Raw genomic sequence first — 21,202 nt, 5'->3', positions numbered from 1 at the left:
CCCTGCTATGCAAACATACAGACACATGACTGACATTTAGGCCAATATTTATGTTTAGATAGATGGATATAGTCGTATTTGCGGATGGGGCGAATTTTAGAAATGTTAGCAATACTTTTAATGTCTTTTATTTTATATTATTTATAATGCACACACTTATAAGATATTATTTATAATGCACACAAACTCACTTATAAGATAATAAGAAAGGTACGTGTAGCCCTTAATTTATTCTCATATGAAATATCTAATAAGCATTTAGTAGGCCCCTATCCTGCCAATAGATGAATCCAGCAGTGTAGTTATAAGAGAAGAAAGAATCGCATGACCTAAATGTACTTTGTATTTCGCATGGCCGTTGACAAGTCTTGCAAGTCGGTCTTATAGATCTATCTATGAAATCTTTCAACAAGTCGTTTTCTTTTGTATTGCCGTGAACATTTTCTCCATCCCATGTTCCTCAAGCATTCAGTCATTTTGAGCCTATTCATTCAGAAGTAGGCCTAAAGAATGTTAATAATAGATCTAACTCCATTCAACCCTATCGTTCATAAATTACACAAAAAATCCTATTACATTATAGGCCCTAGATCTAGACTACATATAGATCTATGAGACCAGAAACCGTAAGCCACACCCTATAAAAATATACTTTAGATCGAGATCTAGGTCATCTAATAAAATGTGGAAATCTTTTGCTAAAAGAAATTATTAAAATGTTGACTGCTTAATGCTTTGCTTCGTATCTATACACAACAAATAAACATTTTCGATGATGTAAATGTAGGCCTAAATGCGAGAGTGTGGTCAGTGTGAGTGTGGACTCTATAGTCTATATCTGCTCCTATGTAGTTTAGATATATATATATATATATATGAAAGTTTAGATTAATAATGTATCGAAAAATTTATCAATCATGCTTAACATGTGATAAAAGAAAAAAACATGAAATTGAAACTGAACCAGAGATCGAGGAGCCTCCTCAGCCTCAGGCTCAGGAGGCTGAACCAGAGAAGCAGAAGGAGACGCCGGTACCGGTAAGTTTAACGTTAAGTTAACGTTAGAATTCTAGAATTAATTATTTGATTGTCAGGGGAACAGAGGAGTTTTTGTGTCTGTTTATTTTTGTAATCAGTGTCTTGTATCTCCTTTGTGAGGGTAAAATCTAAAATCTTGAGCCAGGGTTGTGTTTTTTATTTTGAAGTAGGCCCTACTGGAATATATTAATAGAAATAATTTATACCAAACTTGTACAAACGGTCATTACAAAATTGAACTGTTAAAGGTTACCCAAGAAAGCAAGGAAGAATTGTTTTAAGTTCTTTGTTTTACTTCATAGTTTTAAACCCAGATGTGTGAAATATGGCCACATTTACTCAGCTAACAAAAGGTTAAATTATTCTCAAACTGTTTCTTTTCTATAAAGATTAAAGTTTAGCTGTTGCAAAATTTGCTTCTTATTTTATCATACAAAATTCTTGAATTCTTTATTCCACAGCCTACAGATAAAATAAAGCCGCTCACTCATGCTTATGCCATTGAGGAGGACAAAGATTTTGAGGAGAGTGTAAAAAATGAAGTTCAAAGATTATGGAGGGATGTTGAGAAACAGTGTCAAGATTCTAACTCAGAATTACAGCCACTGACTGAGGACACAAAAACTGATATTGACTGGAATATTATCAGAGTCTTTGTGTCCTCCACATTCACTGACTTTTTCAATGAAAGAGAAGTGCTTGTGAAAAAGGTAAAATGACAACACAATCAGTAGATTAGCAGAGTGATTGAATAAATAGAACACAAAGAAATTAGGCTGTGACAGTCTGTATATTTATCAGGGTATTTAATAATGCAGTCATAACAAGTGAAACGTCAGACTTAACAATTGATGTTTAACAACATAATACTATGCATGAAAACAGTTGTGTATGATATGTGTTGGTGATTAGACATCTTGAATTCCGTAGGTTTTGTAAAGCACTGTAAGGCCACAGCACACACATTTCAGGTCCAGAGAAGCCATTGTAGAAGACTGACACAGAAAATCTAAAGAAAACTTAAATAGACCCTCTGCAGATAATGGCCTTGTCTAGGCTGCATGAAATGTAGAAAATTTTACAGGTGGCAACTGGGTTGGCATGGCTACCTGAAACACTGCACTCAACCAGCATCCCAACTCTTCTTTCTCACCCCCCCCCTCCTGTTCCTGTCTAGTCCAATTTTTAAACTTTCAGGAACTTCATTTCTGAAACTCTCCATATTTCAAGATAGTTTCCAAAGTGTCACTGTCAATGAGAAAATCTTATAAAACTCAGTATGAAATATCCATAAGATTGGTACTAGATCCCTGCTTACCTATTTACTCTAACCCTACAAGAGTCTCTACATCTGTAAAGATTCATACCATATTTAATTGTCAGGTCAACAAAGTAATTTACTCTGGCATTTATACTCAATGACTACTTTAATGCTGTGCTGCAGGGAATTCAAAACCTGTTTTATTTAAAGCATGATGTGATTCTGTTGCTTATCTTCAGACCTTACTCCCTGTAAGTGCAAAATCAATTGCAAGGTGGCCACTACTGGCCACACTCATTAGTGCATCTATAATGATGAAATGTCCTAATACCTTAGTGAATTGATCATGGAAATGTTCTTCAGGGATCTTTGTACTTCTTGGATTCATCTATTTTGCCTCAAAGCTTATGGTTTGAGGATCATTTATTCTCCTATTCATTAAGCTTAGGCAAACCACATGCATTATTACATTTAAGAAAACATTAAGACTATCTGTACAAACCTTTTTAGATTAGTTTGCCTTTTTATTTATGAAATATTTGTGAGTAATTGTTTAAAATTTTTTTTTAAGTATTATCATTACTTTTTTTTTTAATTAATATGCTATGTTTTGCAATCTTTTTTTAGCCATAATTATGATACATTTTACCAGTAAGTCAAAAAAAAAATTGTATAACTCTATACTTAAAGACACTTATGTGACAAGGTTGTTCACTTTTTTTAAAGGTTTTTCCTGAGCTGAGAGAATGGTGTCAAGGTCGAGGTTTAAAATTGGTTGAATGTGACTTAAGATGGGGAATCCCAAAAGATACTTCAACAGCTGAGACGATTCTAGTCTGTTTGGATGAACTTGAGAGATGCCGCAAGACAAACAAAAATCTGCCTTTTTTTATCAACCTTGTAGGAGAACGGTAAGCATGACCTATTTGTATAATAAACAATTGCTAAACCTATTAGTCAGTTAATATAATCTTTGCGTAGCCAGCAGTGATTCTTTATCAGGATTTTTTAATTGTTTGCAGGTATGGTTGGATTCCTTCTGTGAAAGAAACTCCAGAAGAAGCAAAAGAAAAATATCAATGGGTGGAAGGAGCATCCATAACATTTATGGAGGTTCTTTATGGTGCCTACAGGTAAGAAGAACAAAGTGCCTTGAGTGCTGAAACTGAAAAACACAAATATAAGACCCCATTAGATGCAAATTTGTTGTGGCTAGGAGACATAAGCTTAAATCATATAATTATTCATGAAGAAAAAAGCGTTTACCATGGCAAAAATTGACATATATAAATTGTGATCAATAACTTTTTTTTGCTACAAATATGGTTAAAAGAATTATAATAATGAACTAAGCATTAAAGTCTAAAAAGAATTATCTTGTTAATTATACTTGATAAGATCAAAGACAAACAAATAATTTGGGCCATAAACTTCAATGACATTTATTCGGGCACCATTTTGGGTAATGCCAGCAGCTAACAACAAAAGGAACATTACTAACATTGACGACAGAATACTCAAATAATACATTTATCCTGTTAAATTTTTAAAATATTGTTGTGGAAAATTTCAGAAGCTCTATTGTTATTATTTTGTCAACTAGCTTAAATTTGAAAATATACTATTCATGTTTCAGGGAGGCAAATCCTAATGCCGCTTTTTTCATGAGGAACAGTTCTGTTTGTAATGATATACCACAAGCTCATATTTCTAGGTTTATTGATGCTGAACCAGTTGCCAAATGTCATCTCAAAGTCAGTATATTAACTTTCTAGCACAAATTTATTTGTGAGACTAGAGTTGTTTTAATGATTATCTTAGCAAAATAGCAAATTTTCACTCACATTAAAAGTTTTATCTTAATACTTAGAAAACTTTAAAATGATTGATTAAAAAAATGCTAATAGATTCAGCACGTTAAAATGAGGATTAAACTGGGTTCTTTAAAAAAAAAAATTATAAAATGGATTTTTGCTTTTATTTTCTAGATGTTACGAAGTAAACTGTGCAGCAGGTTTCCAAATCAAGTTTTCCCATACAACTGTAGCTTCAAGCAGATCAATAACACTACAGGAAGAGAGCAGGTGTTAATGCTTTTGTTATTTATATATCTCTGTGACACTGTATGACATACAAAATCTGTCATTTAGTGAAAAAATTCATTCTGAAACAACATGGAAAACATCTATAAAATATATTGGCCAAGAAACATCTATTATTGTTTGATTACCAACAAAACTTTCAAATTAAGATTTATATAGAATTTTGATCTATATAACCAAGTGACCAATACATCAGTCACTTTGACATTGAACCATTTTACTTTAGTTTATTGTTTGGTTGTATGTAAATCACAAAGTCATTTGTGTGAAAATTGTGTGTACAATTAGCAGATTTTTATGAGATTTTCTCCCCAAGACACACTCTTTGCAAATCATGTTGCAGTGTTTAGTGTGATGGATTATATAGAAGAAAATGTTTTTGTTAGGTAAATAGTCAAAAGGTTTCTTTGTCTACAATGTTTTCATAAACTATTTATGTCAGTTGTGTCAGTATCTAAAGACAACACAATTTTTGAAACCTTATATACTTCATGCTTTTAAAAAATGAAATTACTCGATTTATATTATTTTAACTTTAATTTCAATGTTTTCACAGGTAGAACTCTCTGGTTTAGACACATTTGCTGACTTGGTTCTAAACTTCTTGAAAAATGCTATTGAGAAAACATATCCTGTGTCCAATATTGCAGAAACTGAGGTGGATGCTAACAAGCAAGGTTGTAGAAGGTTTTGAAAGTAGTCAAATCTTGTCATATTTATTCAAAGTATTTTTAATTCCCTGCTCTGTATTTTGGATTCTGTTTAAGTTATTTTGAACATTTACTAACACATTTGACTATACACACTAATGAAAAAAAAAAGCATGTCTCACTAAGATTCTTATTGCAAGTGTTAAGAATATGTCTTTTGTTTTCCTAGAACAAGATCTTCAATGGATGTTTATTTTGGACAAGTCAAAAGACTTCATTGGTAGACAAACAGATTTACAAAATCTTCAAGAGTACATAGAGAGTGGACAATCCACACATCTGGAAAAGACTGGTGAGGAACAGATTGTGATATCATTTAATACTTGAAAGAAACAATTGGATAAATATACATTACTCATAAATATTTCTATTTAGTTTCCTTAGATTCCTCTAAATTGTGAGCACATTATATGTTGGTCTAAAAGCCAAATATACTTAGATCCAAGCCACAAAATAGTACTAAATAAATCTGTATTAATTAGTTATTAATGTTAAATGGTTATGTATTGTATGTATCAAAGTATTGTTTTTTTTTTTTCTAGTCCTAGATGAAGATCATAATCCTGACAGCAATGTCAGTAAGTACATTTTTTAAAAATATAAACAAAGTACTGTAGAACATTGCTTAATTGAATACCTGTTCATTAGTTAGCAGTTAAAAAAAAACACCACCAATGCAGGATTAGCAAAAGTCACTCTCAAGCTTTAGTCACCATGTGGTCAAATAACGTAAAGAGTTACTAGGCCTACTTATTACATTTCCTCATTGATCATCTTCCAAGATTAAAAAAAAATTTTTTGTATTCTTTCAACCATGTGATTATGGGAGTTCCTAAAATTTATATGTCAGAAGAGTTTCTTAATTGTTGAAGAATGGTTTTAGTTTATAGAAAATTGATTTTTGCAATATAACTCAAATATTTTTAAGTTTCAGAAAGATAGTTTTCATTTGAATTTATTTGAGACAATGATTTTCTGTCAGTTTTATTTATAGATAGTATCAAAACCAAAGCCAACAACAGTTTTATTTTTAGATATTAGGCTTTAATGAAATTCAGTTTTTAAAGAAATGTAATAAGTCTTGAGATATTTGTTTGATAAATATTCCACTGTTGTTGCATTATGACTTTAGTCAAGCAAACCATAAAGTGACTGGTGTCAGTTTATTAGGTTTCTGGCAGAGTTTATTTAAATCAAGTTGTCTTAAACACAATTAAAGAATACTTGGACTCTTAGCTTCACATTTGTCATTGATGTATAGATTATTTTAAAAATGTCACTATTGATTCTGTGTTGTCAGGATGGCAAGCTGATTGGGAAGTAGAAGACACTGATGTGAGCCTGTTAGTCCTAGAAGGTCCAAGTGGATGGGGCAAAACAACTTTGTTATGTAAACTTATTTTAGACACAGTTAAGGTATATATTGTTGTTTAACTTCATCTCTAGTTCACCAAATATAAAAGTGATGTAATAGTAAAAATATGCAGCATTGAGTGAGTCTTTGATTCTGAAAATTAAAAATGAGTGCAGTGTTTCACATGACCATGCAGACCCAGTTGCACTTGCATATTTTACCACATCTAATGCAGACATAGGCATTGACAGAGACACACGTTTGAGACCCAAATAAAACCTCTTTCCAAAGACAGGCCCAGATAAGCATTAAGTTAGCTGAATGATTTTATTATTATAATAAGGTTACGTTTAACTCATCATTATTTAATAGCTTGCATCTAACAAATATATTTGATACTGTAATAAATTTAAATGTAGTTTTATTTAAAATCCTTACAATATCATTTTAGCTGATCCATTAAGAAATGTTCTATTGTTTTGTGTGTCTAAATGTCACTTGAAAAAATCTAATTTATCTTTTTTTTAATTGTGCAATTCTATTTAAAACAATAAATTATTTAATGTAATTGTTACTACCAGCTGTAAGTTAATATATAAACACACACATAAATCATTAAAGTAAAAAAGAAATGAACATCATTGATTCTTTCATTCTAGACTGGTTCCAATATATTTTATCACATTGTGGGCAGCACTCCAACAAGTATACAAGTTGATTGTCTACTAAAGCGTTTATTGCAAACACTTTTGCCAGAACCAACAGGTATCTATCTAAAAAGTTTCCTTTTCAGACCTTGCGATCTATCAGGCATGTTTTAAAGTTCATCTGTTTTTGAAGCCCATGGTTAATGAGAGTGTCATGTGGCCAGCGCAATGACCATCTACCTTTACTTTTCCCCAACTAATCTCAGGTACCCATTACAGCTGGGTGTATTCAAATGTATTTATCTAGATCTCTATAAAATTGACAAGTTGAAAAGTTAAAATTTTATGTAGTTTCTAAAACAATGTTCATAACTCAACTGTAGTAACCTTTGTCTTTTTTTTTTTACATTAATTAAAAAAATATTTTCATCATTTTTAGATGATCAGAAAATTGTGTTAAATAGTGACAGCATCGAAGATCTTCAGTCACTGCTTAAAGAAGCGCTCGTCAGTTACAGAAAGAAAAAAGATCAGAAACTTATTGTCATTATAGATGGAGCAAGTGAAGTAAGAACTAATTTCCACAATTGTGTTTAAAGCATTTAAAATGTATATTCAGTCAAATAAAAATCTCCCTTAATTTTCAGATTCAAAGAAAAACCCTATTATCCAAAACTCTTTAACACTTAATGCTGTGTATGTATATTTAATTTCATTTAGGTTTCTGGATCACAAGTCACATATTATTGTATACGAAGTGTAATTGTATCAATTAGTTTGGATCAGCCATGTAATTAAATTTGTAATAGATCTAGACAAATAACAATAAATCTGTACGTTTCTAAATATTTTTACTAATTGTTTTTGTTTAGTACTATTTCATGCTTTAAGCTTTGTCAATATACTATGATCCTATCACTTTCTGGACCAGTTGAGGAAAGGGGGAGGGGGGAGAAAGGGAGATCTGGGTGAATTTTACCATAATCAATTTTTAAAAGCATTTGTGTAATGCACAAATTGTAAGACAAATTTCCTTACGGATAATAAAGATTATTATTATTATTATTATTATTATAAAAAAAAAAAGGGAATGTCCTGAATTCATAGCACACATCTCCTCATTCTGATATCCTAACCACTCTGCTAGTGAGGTGCTTATGACTAGAGAAAGTTGTATAGTTATCCATTGTTTTGTTAAAGTGGCGACCTATAAAGGGGACTAATTCAGTTTATAGACCACTTCATTTAAGTACTATTTCTTTCCTTTGTTTGATATACCAAACAAAGTATTAATTACCAATAGTTGATTAACTAATTGGTTAATTGTTTTATTGGTTTTTGTGTTGTTAGGTAAAAGAAAATGTGCACAATTTCAGCTGATTCAAGATTGGGTGTCAGAGAAATAACATGTACAAATTTTTGACCAGAGTTGATATAAGCTTTGTAAAAAAAAAATAGATCCTTTTTCTATAAAGTAAGACAAAATGGAAAGGTTAGATCCAAGAGTTTAGAAAAATAATGTGCAGACATAGTAACCAAAACAAATCTGGTTGGTGAATCAGTGAGGGGATGGAGAACTTTATTTCCACAGATGTCAAAGATCTTGGTTTTGTGAATGTCATGCTCTGTGCATACAATTTGAATAATTGTTAGGATTTTCAATATGATTGTTCAATGGACCTCATTCATGAATTGTAAACAAACAACATTGAGTCACGTGCTTCTCTATCTCGTCTATAAAAATTAAGATCTAATTTTAATCATCAATGGTTATCACGTGACAGCTTTTTTCCTTATTTTATCAATATTATGGTTTTGGTGGATTAGATTCTTAGAAACCATAGTCTTATACATTGTATTCACTTTGTTTTTCATTCTTCGTTGAATGTTCCATCTTATCTGAAACAATGTTGTATTAAAAACCATTTTTGTATTATTAATTTAGATTTTAATTTACACGTTAAAAGTTGATACATTTTAAATATCTTTACACATAGATACTTTTTTTGTTAAAGCTAGACACCAGTGACATCTACAAACACTTGTTTTGGTTACCTCCCTCTTTTCCCAACAACATACGCTGCATAGTAAGCACTGACCTGCATCCACCTACAACAGCTAGACTATATGAGTATCCAACATATAAGATGACCTTACAGTCCATGTCTCCAGAAGATCTGTCCACCTTGGCTGTTAGATATCTGGCCCAGTTTAATAAAGTAAGAACATAAATTATTTGGTGTTTTTTTTTTCACCATGTGTCTGTGTGGAAACTATCTTAGAGCATTGCCATAAACCAATGAATTAGGTTAGTTTTGAAATTCCTATAAAATTGTTCAATTTCTTTACCTCAAGATTTGCATGTGAATTTCATTCTATTACTTAGATATGATATGCAAACATTCTATAATAATCAACACCATAACACAGTATCTTGTAGAGTTAGACCAGGGGGGACTAGGTGTCAAATTTGGCCCTGGCATCACCATAAAATCCATTTAGATTTAGACTTTTAGGAGTCATAATTTTATTAAAAAGAATGTTTTTACTTTGATTTTAAAAGAGACCTATTGATAAGAAAAATCATTACCGTATTTGTATTAAAGCTTGAAAGATAGTATAAAAAGTAGATGTGGCCCCAGGAGATCAGAAATAGAGTTAGTTTCAGGGGCCCAAGGCTGGTAGGGTTGAGTCCATGCAAGCCATTGGTTACAGAAACTGATGAACTTCCATTCACCTGCCATAGTGACATTAAGTTCTCAAAGGAAACTTTCAAGCATCCACTTTGCATATTTAGTGTAGAAAATAAATTTGATTTGATGGTTTCTTGTTCAGAGACTTGACCCAACCCAGCTCAACAAGATTATTATGAACACCAAGGCAGACAACCCATTGTGGGTCATGTTGATGACTGAAGAGCTGCGAGTGTTTGGTGATTTTCGCTTAATGGACTCTAAGATCGACAACTTTCCAGACAATATGTCTGACTTCTTGTCACAGGTTATTGACAGATTGACTCATGAAGATGATGAGAATGAAATCATTAAAAAGGTAGGAGACATTTTCTTCTGTGGTACAGATGTTTAAAAAAAGAAGATAATTATGTCTTATGGTAACCATAATTTGTAATAAAACAGCTTTGAAGAATTGCTCATTAGCTATGTTTCAGACTGTTAAGATATAAGTTTAGAATTAGAACCCCTATTGCCCTCCTTCCCAGCTGTCCTGCTCTAGGTTTAGGTTAGAACATAAAAATATTGTACAAATCATCTTAAGGAAATAATTATGATTAACATTTGTTGCTTGCAACCTTAAAAAAGATTTTAAAAGCCATTGCTATGACAAACAAAACCTGGAGGAGGGAAGTTATTTAAAGCTTGAGATTTTATATTGTATTGACACTTGCCCATATAATTGCTTATAATAATCAGGACCTACATAAGCTACAGCTTAGGTGCCCCACTTGCTAGAATCTCCAAAAAAAAACTTTCCAGGGATAGTTGCAATCAATTTAAAGAAATTGGAAAGATTCCAAGGGGTCCCATATCACAAATAGCTTAGGGCCTTATCAAGTCTAAGTCCAGCCCTGATATTAATCATCTGAATTACTTAAAATTAAGTGATTCTAATATCAACAGGTACTGTGTTTGACAGCCTGCTCAAAACATGGCCTGCCTCTAGACCACATATTGAAAATCCTGGGAAATATACAGTCTAAAGAAGAACTGGCCCCAATGTATTGGGCCAAAGCAAGGCGAGCCTTGAAACCTTATCTTCGAGTCTCAGGCCACTCAGAAAACTTGTTGGCCTTTGCCCACCAACCTGTGCTGACGGTAAACCTTGGTTTCCATGTTCCAATTAGTTTATCTTGGTGTTATAATTGAACATCAAATATTTGTCTTTAAAAAGAGCCATTGTGTTCAGTATGTGTTTAGTGTTTGTATAGAAAGACTTTGACTATTCTGTATATATATTGTGCCAAAAAAATGTGTTTTCAACATCAGAATTAGTTTTTGTTGTAATTGAAAAATATGATCATTGTTTTCTCCTTTTTTATATATATTTAAAGCATCTTTTTCTTTTTAAACCAGATGTTATTTTCACTGACCAAAATTGTAGTTTGAAGAGTCAAATAATTAATCAAATATCCAGTTAGATAAATAGACAAAATTTGGAAAATAAGTTATCATGTAACAGTTTTATTTCTTTCTGTGTAATGATTTCTTCAGGCTGTTAGAAATCATTTGTTAGCTGATAGAATGGAAGCAGCACAATGGCACACCACTCTGGCTGACTTCTATCAGTTCTGGTGTGAGGATGCTAGAACTAAGTGTTACCACCTACCATATCACTTGGAGTCTGCCATGTTGCAAGCAAGGTTAGTCTTTTTTTTTTTTTTCTAATTTTAAATAGATGTAAGATCACTCTAGGGCAATCTAAATATCACCTTCACCTGTCTCTCTGTTAGACTGTCTTTCTCCATTCCTCTGTCTTTTGCCTTGGATAGAACCTCTTTCAATGGCAGGCCCATTCATTCTTTTATGTTGTCTGCCTCTTCTTCTTTTTCCTGGTACTTTTCCCTGAAGGAAGGTCTTGCGAGTCCAAACGACCTTGTAATATGGCCATAGAGTTTTAGCCTGTGTTTTTTTTACAATAGTTAGCAGGTCATTGTGGGATCCAATCGCTATAGTAACCCTGTCGCTAATCTCTGTGATGAGGTCTTTACATGTGATACCTAGGATCCTTCTGTAGCATCTCAATTCCATTGCTAGGATCCTCCTCTCTAGCTCTGATCTAAAGATAAGCCATTTAATACTTGCCTCTTTTACTTTTCCTATTTCAAATCATACATTTGGAAAATGTTTTTTTTTGTACTGTAATCATGAACATTTAAAACTTTATAAATGTCTTTGTACTGTAATCATGAACATTTTAAACCTTTATAAATGTCTTTATACTGTAATCATGAACATTTTAAACTTTATAAATGTCTTTGTACTGTAATCATGAACATGAACATTTTAAACTTTATAAATGTCTTTGTACTGTAATCATGAACATTTTAAACTTTATAAATGTCATTGTACTGTAATCATGAACATTTTAAACTTTATAAATATCTTTGTACTGTAATCATTAACATTTTAAACTTTATAAATGTCTTTGTACTGTAATCATGAACATTTTAAACTTTATAAATGTCTTCGTACTGTAATCATGAACATTTTAAACTTTATAAATGTCTTTATACTGTAATCATGAACATGAACATTTTAAAATTTATAAATGTCTTTGTACTGTAATCATGAACATGAACATTTTAAACTTTATAAATGTCTTTGTACTGTAATCATGAACATTTTAAACTTTATAAATGTCATTGTACTGTAATCATGAACATTTTAAACTTTATAAATATCTTTGTACTGTAATCATGAACATGAACATTTTAAACTTTATAAATGTCTTTGTACTGTAATCATGAACATTTTAAAATTTATAAATGTCTTTGTACTGTAATCATGAACATGAACATTTTAAACTTTATAAATATCTTTGTACTGTAATCATGAACATGAACATTTTAAACTTTATAAATGTCATTCTACTGTAATCATGAACATTTTAAACTTTATAAATATCTTTGTACTGTAATCATGAACATGAACATTTTAAACTTTATAAATGTCTTTGTACTGTAATCATGAACATTTTAAACTTTATAAATATCTTTGTACTGTAATCATGAACATGAACATTTTAAACTTTATAAATGTCTTTATACTGTAATCATGAACATTTTAAACTTTATAAATGTCTTTGTACTGTAATCATGAACATTTTAAACTTTATAAATGTCAGGTAATCATGAACATTTTAAACTTTATAAATGTCAGGTAATCATGAACATTTTAAACTTTATAAATGTCAGGTAATCATGAACATTTTAAACTTTATAAATGTCAGGTAATCATGAACATTTTAAACTTTATAAATGTCTTTGTACTGTAATTATGAAATGAACATTTTAAACTTAGCTTAAAAGCAGATACTGTGGAACAAATGATTGTCTTTTTGTAAATCAAATTAAGGCAAATAAAATTTGTGTTGTTTTTTTTGTCCATAGATTGCTGGATTTCTTACAGCAGGATCCTGATTCCTATTTCTACATCTTTCCATTCCAACGAAGCAGTTTCTTAAAGGTAAGATGCTCTCTGATAAAATCACCTTTTCCTAAAAAAAATCAGTTTGATGAAGCACTAAAAGATAGGACCTACCGTGTTTATATAATAAAAAAAATTGCAAATATATTTGGAAGATTAATTACAATAAAAAACTTAAAACAGAAACAAAATTTAATTGGCTTTCAGAAAATGTCAAAATTTAAATTTGACATTCTCCTTATAGCGACATTTTTTAAGTCATTGCAACATTTAACAAATTGATACATTATCGTATTATAACTTATCATTTGTGAATTCCCTATTTCTAGATATATTGATAGTAAACTTGACACTACACTTTGAATACTTATAAACCTTCTGTTGAGTTTCTTGCAAACAGTAAAAAAGGAAACATTTTCTCTCCCTTCTAAGTTCTGTATTGCAAAAAAAAAACAAATACAAACCCAACAACTTACAATTCTATTCTTTTATGTTCTTTACAGACATTACAAACAAAAACAAACACTTGTACACTTAGAATTTAGTAGTTCATCTTGTCAGTCTTATTAATTAGAATTTTAAATTGTTCTTAATTGAGTTTCCAAGTTAGTTCAGTCAATCAATTCCCTGCCGGAATGACCCTTGAAGCTAAAAAATTCCTAATTGACTAGTTTTTTTTAGAAAATCAATGAAGAAATAATTATGTTAATATATTCTTCTTTATTCATTTCAGTTAAGGGGAATCATGCTCTTCCACCCAAAAAAAACTGCAGCCCTAAAAACTGTAATTATACACTATCTCTGGTTTCTTTACTCCACAGAATGTAAGATGCAACATGATAGCATCAGAAAACATCCCATCCACAGCTCCCATCATGTTGTGCCACATGTGTGCGACAGCTACCCGGGGATGGAATCCAGCCTGTAACTGGAGCAACAAATCCTGCTGTGTTGTGTGTGGTGGACTAACAAACATGGGACCTGGGGCTACACCTGCACGGGCCTGCTCAAGACATGCCGATGGCAAAGGACCAGGCAAAGTTAAGTGTGTTCTCTGCAACTTCATAGTCGACATTAATCTCAAAACTGGTCCCCTGGTTCCAACACCTGGTCAAATCTGTAATACTTGTAACAACTTTGGCCACAACTTATGCGCTCGCTTCAATGTTTAGTACATTTACAACAATTATTTTAACTACCACCAAGTCTTCTACCTCTGAAAGAAAACTAAGTCGATATTACTTATTAGCTTTTATATGAACTGCTATTTCTAGAGTTTAAAAAAAGGTCAAATCAATTTAAACTGATATTGTTACAAAAGCTTTAAAGTTTTATGATTCTATAATTCTGATGAATCACTTTAATATTATTATTACTGGTCAAAATAAAATTTAAAGAATGTGGCAGGCTATCAAATTATTGTTGCATATTATGCTCTTTTTTATTTTATCTATTTTTTACTACCAATAATTAATACTAGTGTGATTCTGTTTTTTAATTGTTGGTAACTTGGCAGGGTTCTGTTCATTTATATATTTATTTTTTAATAGCTTTTTAAACTGCTCAATTGTACTCTTTTTTTTTTATATGTAATAGAAATTATTATTTTTTATTTTACTTGTAAAATGTTTTTATGTTTTAATTTCTAGTTACACTTTTCACTTTACTTGACAATCAGGGATTGAACCATTTCCTTCTGTTATTTTCTGCCATTCTCAGGCTCTTGTTCAGACTGAAACTTGTTTATTTTTAATGTTATTTGACTTCCGTAAACTGCCTTTTTCTTTTCTATGGAAACAAAATATAAAAAAAAAAGTTGAATGCATCAAAAGATGTAGTTATTTCACTCTAATTTGTTATGTTGTTGTTATATTGTTTTGTTTGTTTTCTATGGTCAGATTTTTAAAACACTCATGCAATAAAAATAAGATAAAAGTGTCTTTCCTGTTATATTACCAAAACAAATATTTTTTTTTTACATATTTACATATGTTAAATCATTTATCTTATTATGACTGTTCTTAAGAAAAATGTGTACTTTCTTACTTACCAGCGGAGCTTATCAACAGTATAAGTTCAAACATTTGTTTAGTTTGTTGGCTTGGTATTAAAAATATCCAATAATTGTTACTTTATTATCTATATCATTTCACCTTTCATTATCCCTAAGTCTGTTGAATCATAGGGGCACTACACTAGATCAATTGACCATCTTTCTCCATTCCTCTGTCTTTTGCCTTGGATAGAATTTCATTCAATGACAGACCCGTCCATTCTTTTGTTTCTGCTAAGTGGTATAGTACCAACAATCTTTTATATATTTCTCTTTTTTTCTGAGACATCAATTTTGCAAGTTAATGTTCCTGCATTGTTTTTAGAGTCCAGATCTGACTCTCCTAAATATCAGGATCTCAAGTTGTGTCTTTGTTGCAATCCTAATTTTATGGTGCCTCATGATTAGACAGACTATCCTCAGTGTATTTTTAACCCTACTGAAAATAAAACTGGACTCCAGATTAGCTGCTAATGGATCCTGCAGAAAATATAAAACATTTTATATACAAAATGATTTGTTTTAATGTGATGTTTTTTATTAATTTAAAATTCATCAGATCTGAAAAGAAATGTATATTTTTAACTTGCACATTGCACTTTGTTATTTAACACATTTATTTTTAGCAATAGAGCATTTATTTTATACTTTTATTTTTGCTTAAAAATACAAATCTTTTTGCTACAACCTGAACAAATATTAAAATGTTTTTTTTTTACAGAATTTTTGTTTTGGATTTTTATTTAAATTATTGAATGTTGTATGAATTCTTCTTTCTCTTTAAATGACGTGAAAATATATGGTACCCCCTCTCTCACAAATAGTAAAGTAATATAAAAAAAACTACATAATAATTGACTTTACCTGATTTAAATGATCATCATCTGGTTATTTTGAGTCAACCCATTTCTCATGCCCTATAAAAGTGATTTTGTTGTAGCATGTTTTACTTCTGCTGAGTCTGCTTGTTACTTAGAGAAACTCCTGCTTGTTGAGTCTGCTTGTTACTTAGAGAAACTCCTGTTGCTGAGTCTGCTTGTTACTTAGAGAAACTCCTGCTTGCTGGATCTGCTTGTTACTTAGAGAAACTCCTGCTTGCTGAGTCTGCTTGTTACTTAGAGAAACTCCTGCTTGTTACTTAGAGAAACTCCTGCTTGCTGAGTTTGTGTACAAGAGAAAGATGTCAGACATGCTAGCAATGCCACAAAACAAAGTACAAAACAAACAAGCCACTAATGAGATCTTTTTTTTGAAAACCTTTGTTTTTATTTGTACTAAATCTGTGGACACACCAAATTAACATCAAACTATTTGTTGCTGCTGTACCTTCAACATAAAACCCTGTGCAAAAACAGTACAGGCAAACTATGAACAGTCTTCCTCATTAGCCTCTAAATCAACGTGGCCCACTGTGGTAATTAACATTTCAGTGAGTCGGTCACTACTATTAGGTTTATGAACCACTGCATTTAAAGATACATGGGTGCACAGATAGCTCATTCTAAATTTAATAATATAAAATTCCCAGCACAGAGTGTAACACCAAAACATTCTATATCAACATTAAAACAATCAACAGTTAAAAAACAGTATTAAAAAAGTTCAGGTAAATTATCTCAATCAATTAATCAACATGTAGATTATATACAGTAATATTACTTTCTTTAGCTGAAACAAAAATACCTTCAAACATTTGATTAGAGCAGAAACAGTCAGCTCTGATTTTCAGGAATTAATATTTCAGAGACTATTGTTAAACATGTACATAACTACAGACTATTTATTCCTTAAATAGCTCTGAAATACCTCATCTCTGCATTGATAGTTTAGAATAATCATTACAAGTACACAAAATTAATTAATATTTTTAAAAAATATTATGTTTTAATTGTCACTATTATTTTTTTTTTAATTTAAAATATGTGAATGATAAAAAAAAACGTGTACATAAATGATGGATTATTTACCCTGAAGAGTGGCATTCAGTTTGTCAATCTTTGTTAAAGCAATCCTGAATACCAGCATCAAATTAGCTAATTAAAAAAGATAATGATAAGATAAAAGTTAAAAAGAAAGAAACATTCAACTAGAATCTATAACATTTCATCAATGGGTACTACTGAAGAGGATCTCTGTCAGGTCTTAGCAGTTGAAAATAGTTTTGAAATAACGGTGACTTGTCACTATCACAATGCCCTTTAATTTTACTTTTATCTCAAGATGAAGATTTCAGAACAAGGTCATTTTGAGAAACCCTAATTCAAAATCCTGTGTCACAACTTGAACTGATGAAGCCAAGCATTTTTGTCATAGAAGCACAACTTCAATTTTCAAGCTATTTGAGAGAGAGAATGAAGCCCTAGAGAGAGATGTGAATGCTAATCTGAGAGATTTTAGATTCATGGGAAACAAAAATTATTTTTGTTTACCTTGTGCCTTTAGTTTATGTACTGTTGTTTTTTTTTTAAATTCTTTATGTTTTAATTTACTGACTTGAGTTTTGCATGCTTCACATTGCATAAAAACAAGATTTATTGACATTTCATTGTCAGGACATCTGTAAGGCTTACATTGAAATGTGAAGTTTTAAATTCAAATTAAAACTAGAGACATCATGGTGCTAGACTTGTGCATTTAATAAACAATAGCCAAATAAAAAACTGGAAGAATTTTTGCTATAGAAAATATACATTCTATTCACAGATTGACACATTTATATTATGCATAAAAAGAAAATTTGTCAAAGAACAAGAAACATTTTTTAATAGAGAAAATAAAATAGAGATTCAGAATTATGAATTCTCTGCAATCAACCATGGAATGAAAATAAATACTGTCCTAAATTATTTGGATTTTTTAAACATAATAAACACAATTTTATTTTTCTAAACTGACTAATTTGGATTCTACTTTAAATTTCATGTAAATCTGATAGTATTTGTTTCAAATTATTTGTTTCTATTGAGACATTTTATTTATGCATACAAATTTAATAAAAGCTAGATATAAGTGGGAAATTATAAACAGCTGTTAATACATGTGCAGATAAGTTCAAACCCTCGGAATAAGTAAAAAAAAAACTTTCCAATAAAACCAAAGTAAAAAAAACAGGTCTTCTAAGGTTCACATAAATAATTCAAAACTTTGTTACAATTCTAAAAAACTATAGCATCAATTATTAGGACATTTACAATATTTTTCCATCTGATTTTGTCAATTAGCTAACTAAAACACTGTAAATTAATACAAATATCCAATACAAACATAAATTTAAAAAAAAAAAAAACAGTTTTGGCAGATGAAGACTGAGGACTTAGAAATACTGGTGTGAAAACAAACAACAAAATGAAAGGTTTCAGCAAAAGTAATAAATAACATCAAAGTTTACACGTTCACTTGAAACTAAAATACAAAATATTATGTGGTAAAAAAAAAAGTCAATTATTCTGTTTCTATGTATTTGAAAGAATCAATTGCATAAGAAACAACCAACAGATTAAATTATTATTATAAATTTGAACCTTGAGTCAGGGGCATGCAGAATCCAAAGGAAATGAACAAAATTGTTCAGGGCTTTGTTTCCAAAGGCTTTTCTATTTCTGAAGATTTAAAGGTGAATCAATTCATCTGTATAGTTTTGTTTTTGAGTCATAAACCTGCAAAGGAACTTCATCAATTGGCTTGGTGCATGATCAGGGAATGTGGATGAGATATATCTGTCAGATCTCAAAAATGTTCTTCAGATTTTTCAAACATGAAACACATCAGTAAAGTTATTTTTAAAAAAATAATAATAATTTTGGTTTCAATTTGAAAAGTGAGAAAACATTAAGTTACAACGTACTTGAAGGTACTACTAAGTTCAAAGGGTTGTATGGCTGAGTGGCTAATACGCCTTGGCTACTATCAAGGGGGCTTGAGTTCAAATCCTAACTCAAGAAGACAGACCTGTGTTTGCTAAGTGCCTAAAGGTAGCAGGGTAACTTTCTCATCAGCATTGCCCCACTGTTCCACAAAAGAAATTGGATCATAGCACTCTGGGCAATGCTATAAACATGTGGCTGCACTATACAAAAACAACTGAATAAAAAACAGTTTGTATCTGTCACTTTAACTTGGTTATAGACAAAACTAAGCATAAAAAAACCTAACAACTTAATAAAAGAGAACTATTCAAGCCAACAAATGGCTGTGTGTGTGTTAAACTAATTTCAGCCTATTCTTTTCTTGAGCTAGTCAATCAAAAACTTTGTACATCAAAGCTAATTTTTCATTGGAATTTATGTGAACTAAAAAAAATATTACAATTCATAATCAAACAAACCCAATGTATGCCTCTTAATTAATGACATTTTGCAAAGTGTAATCCCAAATAGTCATTCTTAAGAACTGTTACTCAAGTAATATAAGGTAACTAAAAGAATTACTGCTACAACTCATTGTAGTTACTGAAAAAAAGATCTTGTTATCTAGTTGATCATAGCTGGGTATAACCTACAAAAACATCTTGTAGTCCACGCTGAGATAAGATTGATGGAAAATAACGATGACCAAGCTATTACCTCTCTAAAACTGCATGCTAATATAAACAGAAATAGATCTAGCTTGTATTTTTTATTGACTGAAATGTGCTTTGTCTATGAAACATTATTGAGTTGCAACTTTATATTTCTCCCTCTTATAGGTTTTTGCCTTGAAAAATCTCAGAACAAAACAACAACATGAAGTTTAGAAACTGTGAATTAATTGAACAAAGATCAAATCTTGTAATAAATACAAAAGTTAAACATTTGAAGATGGTTAACATATGTGAAAATTCCAAGAATTTTGTTTTCAAAATAGCTTTTATTGGATGGTTTGTATTAGTTATCCAATTTGTATTGCCAATATTTCATAAAACATTTGATATCAAAAATACATTCAATGGCACTCCAGTTTTTTCTAATATTGAAAAAAAAAGCAAAACAATCCAAAAAACTGGAACATGGATATGCAAACAGTTCTCTTCAGCATCAAACACACTGACCATAAAGAAATATTCCATTATAAATATATACTATGACCAGCCCACTTGTGTTTTCTAAATGGCCAGTTAGTAGAACTACAATGAATTGTATAGATAACATGGAATGACATTTGCTTTAAAGTAGACTCAGGGAGGATCTAGTTTTATTTATATATAAAACATACAACAAGATACTCTACTTGTCTATATACATGGAGTTTGCAACAACAATAGAGGTTGGTAAGCATTAAATACAAATCTGTCTCTCATTGATTTACATTTTGGAGTTGCATTTGTACAAACAGTTCAAGTTTTAATATGCATGTATTTGTATAGTAAGGAGGGAAATCTATTTACAGCATAACTACCAAGATATCAATAAGTTTGAGTTTACAAAGAGCTGCAAGATTGACTTTATGTGATACAAGAATTGCACAAAATAGTCTTCAACTGAATGAATTATCACAGGAGTTGTATCCCAACAAGGAAGTAGTGCGGGACCAATGATATGTCAGCATTGATTGACTGGCTGCTGCAAGCAGTTAAATTATTTGATGATATCCAGTTTTTAAAATACTTTTATATGGGTAATAATTGTCATCAAATTGATTCCTGCACTGAAATAACAGAATCATGATGAAACTATTTGTCATTGTATCACACTCAATCTCCTTCATCAGACGAATCTTCCAACTCCAGGGTCTGAGCTCTTTCATCATACAAGTTCTTGGCATACTTAATTTCCTCAGCCACCTAGAAAATAGAAATGTATAATGTTGAATATTAATTTCCATATCAACATCTGAAAACCCTAAATAGTTGAAATAAATGTCAATTCTACAGATTCCAACATTATGAAGATGTGTTT

General features: G+C 30.8%; 2 protein-coding genes across 9 annotated transcripts in view; one reads left to right on the top strand and one right to left on the bottom strand.

Moving 5' to 3' along the window:
- The first annotated feature begins 694 nt into the window (after positions 1-694).
- On the top strand, positions 695-17,744 carry LOC106056457 (TPR repeat-containing protein DDB_G0287407-like). The gene is made up of 18 exons (XM_013213222.2): positions 695-1,038; positions 1,500-1,748; positions 3,026-3,210; positions 3,322-3,432; positions 3,936-4,053; positions 4,288-4,383; positions 4,958-5,078; positions 5,281-5,403; positions 5,654-5,689; positions 6,412-6,527; positions 7,125-7,230; positions 7,552-7,679; positions 9,128-9,331; positions 9,948-10,163; positions 10,751-10,945; positions 11,342-11,490; positions 13,240-13,315; positions 14,098-17,744. The coding sequence occupies exons 1-18, from the start codon at positions 895-897 to the stop codon at positions 14,446-14,448; spliced, it is 2,724 nt and encodes a 907-aa protein (XP_013068676.2). The 5' UTR covers positions 695-894; the 3' UTR covers positions 14,449-17,744.
- LOC106056458 (intermembrane lipid transfer protein VPS13D-like) overlaps positions 17,247-21,202 on the bottom strand; it is a 75,351-nt gene continuing 71,395 nt past the window's right edge. For all 8 annotated transcript variants that reach the window (XM_056031567.1, XM_056031569.1, XM_056031570.1 and 5 more), the window contains one exon: positions 17,247-21,087. In XM_056031567.1, the coding sequence (XP_055887542.1) occupies positions 20,998-21,087 (90 nt within the window). In that variant the 3' untranslated portion in view covers positions 17,247-20,997. The remainder of the gene's footprint in view (positions 21,088-21,202) is intronic.

This window comes from Biomphalaria glabrata, chromosome 6, assembly GCF_947242115.1.
Source record: "Biomphalaria glabrata chromosome 6, xgBioGlab47.1, whole genome shotgun sequence".
Taxonomy (NCBI): Eukaryota; Metazoa; Mollusca; class Gastropoda; family Planorbidae; genus Biomphalaria; species Biomphalaria glabrata.
Note: the sequence above shows the minus strand (reverse complement) of the source record. Positions and strands in the feature narration are given on the sequence as shown.

Excerpts from the sequence above, each read along its gene's own strand:
- LOC106056457 (XM_013213222.2), top strand. The coding sequence starts at position 895 with ATGTATCGAAAAATTTATCAATCATGCTTAACATGTGATAAAAGAAAA. Across the intron at positions 3,433-3,935 it reads GTTCTTTATGGTGCCTACAG|GGAGGCAAATCCTAATGCCG; the intron begins GTAAGAAGAACA and ends TTCATGTTTCAG. Across the intron at positions 6,528-7,124 it reads TTATTTTAGACACAGTTAAG|ACTGGTTCCAATATATTTTA; the intron begins GTATATATTGTT and ends CTTTCATTCTAG.